This window comes from Sinocyclocheilus anshuiensis, unplaced genomic scaffold (genome assembly GCF_001515605.1).
Source record: "Sinocyclocheilus anshuiensis isolate Anshui unplaced genomic scaffold, SAMN03320099.WGS_v1.1 scaffold883, whole genome shotgun sequence".
NCBI classification, from domain to species: Eukaryota; Metazoa; Chordata; class Actinopteri; order Cypriniformes; family Cyprinidae; genus Sinocyclocheilus; species Sinocyclocheilus anshuiensis.
In genome coordinates this window covers 1,006,164-1,012,818 of record NW_015547678.1, presented here as the reverse complement: position 1 = coordinate 1,012,818, position 6,655 = coordinate 1,006,164, and the positions used below count along the sequence as shown (strand labels likewise).

The 6,655-nt window shown below is 35.9% G+C and overlaps 1 protein-coding gene across 7 annotated transcripts in view; it reads left to right on the top strand.

The window, feature by feature from the left end:
* Positions 1-6,655, top strand: part of LOC107703066 (eukaryotic translation initiation factor 4 gamma 3-like) — a 64,234-nt gene that overhangs the window by 33,134 nt on the left and 24,445 nt on the right. For all 7 annotated transcript variants that reach the window (XM_016505572.1, XM_016505570.1, XM_016505575.1 and 4 more), the window contains 4 exons: positions 581-760; positions 953-1,067; positions 3,494-3,597; positions 3,780-3,905. In XM_016505572.1, coding sequence (XP_016361058.1) covers positions 581-760; positions 953-1,067; positions 3,494-3,597; positions 3,780-3,905 — 525 coding nt within the window. The remainder of the gene's footprint in view (positions 1-580; positions 761-952; positions 1,068-3,493; positions 3,598-3,779; positions 3,906-6,655) is intronic.

Here is a 6,655-nt window from a genome sequence, read left to right as displayed (position 1 = left end):
GCATGTCTGTGTGTGTCAAAATCGTGATTAAAATCGAAATCGCAAAATTGATCAAAGAAATCGTGATACTGTACAGATGGTTTTTTTTTGTCCAGATCGCACAGCCCTACTCCGCATCACTCTGGTGCCATTTTGGAGAGTATCCATTGAATGTAAACAGCGTATGCTGTTCTGTGTCAGCTGCGCCACGTGGATACGCTGTTTATGTCGTTTACACTTTGATCTGAACGAAAACAATGTATCCGCGTGACGCAGCTGACACAGAACAGCATATGCTGTTTACGTTCAGTGGATACTCTCCAAAATGGCGCCAGGGTGACGCGGAGGAGACGAATTGTTGAATAAAGTCGTTATTTTAATATTTTAATACTTATGTATTGTTTTAAGTGCATGTTACTTAGAATGATGTGTTTTGTGTTTGTTTCTTGCATGCTTTTAGTTAAGTAGTTTTACAAATATGTTTACTTCTTCAATGGACTTCATCTTAGATACACAACATGGCTGAAATCTTACACTTATCTGTTTGCCAGTGTTTCCAAAGGTGAGCCACATAACTGATCTCTCCTCTCTCTCCTCACAGTTTTTCCAGAGGACGCAGATGCAAACGGCGCGGCCCACCATTCCAAGCAACAACCCTCCCATTCGGCCCACGTCTCAGACCCCCACAGCAGCGGTCTACTCCCCCAGTCAGCCCATCATGATGACCATGGCTCCCATGCCCTTTCCTTCCCCACAGACAGCGCAGTACTACATCCCTCAGGTCAGACGGCACAAGACTGCAGACAGGAATCACATTACACTTACTATATCTGGACCGTGTGTTTACATCAGGATGTTTTAATGTGCTAGACTTTGTTGTGTTGTTTATGTACAAATTTCATTACAGAGTTTTTTCCGGTTAATGAATTGTTTACAATTATATTTCACTCATTTGTCATTTGTAATACTACAGTACCGTCACAGTGCTCCTCCATATGTGGGGCCTCCTCAACAGTACCCAGTCCAGCCCACTGGACCCAGTACCTTCTATGCTGGACCCAGTCCAGGGGACTTTCCTGCACCTTATGGTGAGATTAGCACCCTCCTTTCCTCCTTGTCGGTCATCTGTGGATTGCTGTTGACTTTCTCATGTAGTCTGCTGACTTGCATTGATTTGCTGTTTACTGTTAATGTTGTACAGTAAGTCTAAATTTGTATTTATTTAATTATTATGCTGATGTGAAGGTTGATCATATTCATTTGTTTTGGTTAATTAGTTTAGTTACGTTTTTTTTGTTCAGTTGTAAAGCGTTTTCACAATTTCACTAGCTGACATATTTTCAGAAAATTACGAAAAATGTGGCATATGATTGTAAGCAGTTTTAATATACCTTTATGCAATTTCCCTTTGCTGCAACAACTATATAAATTATAGTTTTAAAATAAAATTTGTAAAAATCGATGGTGATGTATTGAATTTCAATTATTGATTGATTGATTATTGGTTTTATAAATTTTTATGTAAAGTTATATAATTGTTATAAAAGTAAAAAAATATTTTTTAAGTTATTATATTTTACACTTTTTGTGCACAAAATATATAGCATAGCTTTCATTAATGCATTTATATTTGTATTTAGAACCTTTAATTTTATAACCTTTAATTAATGTCATTATCGAATTTAAAACAGTGTTTTGTTTTATACATGTTTATATACTGTAAAGTTATAATCTTTATAGAGATTTTTTTTTCCATTATTGCATTCTAAACCATTTTTGTTTTTTTGTGCGTTTTTAATGTAAATTTATACAATTGTTATACATTTGTTTTAATCAATTGTTTATATGTCATAAGGGTCCATTTTTAGAAATTGAGATTTATACATCATCCGAAAGCTGAATAAATACGCTTTCCATTGATGTATGGTTTGTTAGGATAGGACAATATTTGGCCGAGATACAACTATTTGAACATCTGGAATCTGAGGGTGCAAAAAATCTAAATATTGAGAAAATCGCCTTTAAAGTTGTCCAAATGAATTCTTAGCAATGCATATTACTAATCAAAAATTAAGTTTTAATATATTTACAGTAGGAAATTTACAAAATATCTTCATGGAACATGATCTTTACTTAATATCCTAATGATTTTTGGCATAAAAGAAAAATCAATAATTTTGACCCATACAATGTATTTTTGGCTATTGCTACAAATATACCCCAGTGACTTAAGACTGGTTTTGTGGTCCAGGGTCAAATATTTTAAACTTTTTTGCACATAGCATAGCCTGCATTCATGCATTTATATTTGTAGTTAGTGGTCGACCGATATATCGCCAAGGCCGATATTTGGCATTTATCAAATATCGGCATCGGCCGATAAGTTTTTCTGTTTGGCCGATGCATTCGTGGCGCTCCAGACTTTTATTTTGACAGCACTGAGAACGGCAGCGTCTGAGCACACAGTGCTCACATTCTCCCTCTTGTTCGCTATCGTCTTTAACAGTTCTGTTAACACGGACAGAAGTCTGTCTAATAATCAGATAGAACTGTTAAACAAATGAATTAAAATGTATACAAAAAAGTATTATAATGATTGCTTTTATATTGTTAGTAATATAAAGGCAAACATTATAATACTTTCTCGTTTGCCGTCAGCTTTCAGCAAATACGCATTTATATAATTGAAACAAATCTTTGAATCAGCATTCAGCAAATACGCATTTATATAATTTAAACAAATCTTTGAATGACTAATGAACATTTAATTTAAAAAAACCTTGCAAACTTAGTCGAATCCAGTTGTGAGATCTTATGAAGTGTGCATTTGTATCCTGCATGATCGCGTGTACTCTGCATGACAGTCGGTCCGTGCAAATTGAATACGGACAGGAGGAGAGTTCGGCTTCATTGAGACGTGCGATCGACAAACTTTAAACTCGTGATTTCAAATTATGCTGCGCTTCATGCTTTTGCCCAATGTCATATTCATGTCATTTTCACTGTGTGCTGTATGTAAAATGAGTGTTACCTTGGCTTTATTTGAAAAAAATGTGATTCCCAATGCACCCAACTTCCCAGAATACTGAGTGCCCTGTTGGTTACAGTGTTTACTTCCTTTTTAATTATATTTTTATTAAATATTTGTTTATTTGTGAAAAATACATTGTCATTTAAAGTATAAGCATGTTTATTTTACACATTTATTTTTTAATCCATTTTCAAATGATTTCAAATTTCTTAAATATTAAATAAAATTATATCGACTTTATATCGGCCATCGGCCACCCTGCTTTCCAAGATATCGGCATCAGCTGTCAAAAAAACAATATCGGTCGACCACTATTTGTAGTATAGCCTTTAATTTGCATAATGTTTTTCAGCATATATAGAAATTAAAATTAGGTTTTGTTATACTATTAATTGATTAATCAGAAATAATCAACACAATTTTCATTTTGGTGTGAATTAGTTCTTAATATGGAACTTGTTGTCTTGTGTGATTTGTGAGCAGCAGGACTTCCCTACTATCCTGGGCAGCCCATGTACACACCATCTCCATCCATTATAGTGCCTACACCACAACAACCTCCACCTGCTAAGAGGGAAAAGAAAACAGTGAGTGTCATCATTGAGTATCTTTATAGCAGTATGTAAACTGGAATCCATAATGCCTTCAGGAAATTTGTATTGAAAAAAATCATATGTCATTAACAAGGCTTGAGAAATCCTGAAAAGGTAGTAGATGATGTTTCTAATGCTTTATCATTTAATTATCCGTCTCTTTATTGTCCTCCAAGATCCGCATCCGAGACCCCAACCAGGGCGGCAAGGATGTGACAGACGAGATATTATCAGGGGTGGGCGGAAGTCGGAACCCAACCCCACCTGTGAGACGGCCCTCCTCCACTCCTACACCTCCACAGGTAAGACGGCCAATCACAGAGATCAAATCAAACACAAAAACCCATATGCACACGTACAGATATAGCTTGATATTGCTCCCTTTTTAATTTCTGCACCTTGGGAATCAGCTCTTATGACTTGTGCCAGTAAGCGACCATCCAGAACAGTAAAATCCAGTCTGAACACCATAGCAAACCCACTGACTTTGTAGCCACACCGCCGAAGTATCCATTCCTTTATAATGAGGAGTTTATCTTCTTATCTAAAGCCACAGTTTATGTCCGTGGGTCAGCACCTTTACTTAAGAGTTTGATCTTTAACCCACAAGCCACCAATTTTATGCTATGCACTTTTAATGAAGAACTCCATGAACACTCCTAAAACTTTTTTTTCTGTGGAAGTAAAAGGCTATATATGTTTTTTTTTTTTTTTTTTTAAGAATTTAAGAAGTTTCAACTTGCATATTTTGTCACACGTGTTGTGGTTCTGCCTCATGATTGTTTGGGCCATCCTGATCCCTGTGTGTTCCCTTTACAGTGACTCCTCATCTACACACTCTAGAATATCCCTCGTCCTCTCTGGGCCTAATCTAAAACAGGGCTTTTCAAACTAGGGTCCACAGACTGCAAGGGGGTGCAGGGTGTCCTTGTCAAAAGTGATATAACAATATTTTATGAAATGTATTTCAACAGGAATAAAAAAAAAAATGCAGTCTTTTAGATCTAAAATCTAAAAAAAACATGTTTTATTCCTTTCTTGTAACATACACCATCCTTCAAAAGTTTGAAATCAGTAAATATTATTATTTTTTTTTTTTTTTAAGAAATTAGTACTTTTATTCAGTAAGGACACATTAAATTGATCAAAATACTTACTAAAGACTTTTATATTATTACCAAAAAAAAAAAAGTACAAATCCCGAAAAGATGTATCATGGTTTCCACAAAAAATATTAAGCAGCACAACTGTTTTCAACGTTGATAGTAATAAGAAATGTTTCTTGAGCACCACCAAGCACTAAAAAAAAAAAGATGGAAAGTTTTGGTTTTTTTTCTCTCCCAATAATTAAACAATGCATCATCAGAGCTGTTTTTTTGTCTTTATATATGATCAGACACTTGCACTTAACATTTTCTGAAAATCAAGCTCAAACGGAGTTAACAAGGTTTTTGATGAGCAAATGGCTGTGTTTTGTCTGTCATTAGAACAGCCGCATCTGAGACAGTAAATTAATCGTTTCCATCAATTTACAGGTTCTAAAGTTTATTGTAGCTATATGGGCACTCAGTTTTTCTTGTTGTTTAATACATTTGGCCAAAATGTCATGATATAAAAGATAAAACGCTATGCACAGGATATTTGAAACGTACAAAAAGTGTATTGGCTACAACTAGACGGCAAATGCTAACACTCTTCTCCACTCTTCAAACACACAAAAACATTTGTGTTACTTGAGTAAAGAAAATGCTGCTCTTATTCAAACATCAGTTCTTTATTTACCCTTGCAATTTGAGCGCGATTTAAACCCGGATGATTGTAACTCCTCTAAGTTCGTCTGCCTTGGGAAAGCTAGCGTGTCTCCGACATAGTGATAACACTCGTTGCCTTCTCTAGTGCAGCTCAACCAGGTCTCGTCCCATTCGTCGGTATTTGTGATATCACAAATCTCGGAAAATATGCGTTGTAGTCCAAACAAGTCGTTCTTTGTAGTTTTTGAAAAGTGATTTCTGTTAAATAAAATATCTCCTTTTGAAGTGGCCTTTGAACTTTGTAACTTTGCAGATCTTTTTTATGCTCAAACAGCAACATTACAGACTAACTAAAGTTGAAAAAGTGAAAAAGCATAATAGGACCCATTTAACTTTAGTCAAAGTAAAATTATATATACGAGTAAAATAAGTATTGAACATGTCACCATTGGGGCCATAATCCGGAAGTGGAAAGAACATAATTTCACCATAAACTGGCAATGACCAGGTGCTTAGGGTTGGGTACCGAACTCGGTACTTTTAAGGGTACCGACCGAATTGCGTCGGTACTACCAAGTACCGTTTCACATGAAATCAATCGGTGCCAAATTTCGGTACCTGAGAATGCATCTGGGCGCATACGCGACAGACAGAGAAAGAGAGACCCTGTGACGTGATGTCACCCCTGCAACTCATTCAAACAACACATAGGGCAAGCCGAAATTTTCTGAAGTGTGGTTACATTTCTAGGGCCATATGGTTTCTGCGAAAACGCGGACGGATCGCAGAGTCCATTCATAAAAACGTAATTTACTCTATAGCGTGGAATGCCACAGAATTCGTACATTTTGGATGAATAAATCAAAAGTAGCCACTGCCACTTAATTCGAATAGCGATATGAACTAGTGTCAGTGAATATTAAAATGCAAAAAGACGGTTAAAATATGAATCCTGCATGTTCCGTTTGCCTCTGTATGTATGAATGGCGGAAACGCGGTTTTGTTTACTACACAAATACTGAAGCACGCGTGACGCTCGCGGTGATTTTCGGCCTCTGCGTCTCACTATGACGGCATGAACACAAAAACTTAATCTCCAGAGCTGCTGTGAGAGACACTTCGCGAGAATTTTACCGTTTCAATTGAGAAAACTAGCATCATCATACTGTATACACACAGAAACTTCATGGCAACCTGTCAAAATAAAAGTACGGTTTAACATGTAACAGAAATATATTAATCTGTATTACTTTTGTACGGTATATTGTACATCTTTAAATATTCAATTTTCTATCAAATTT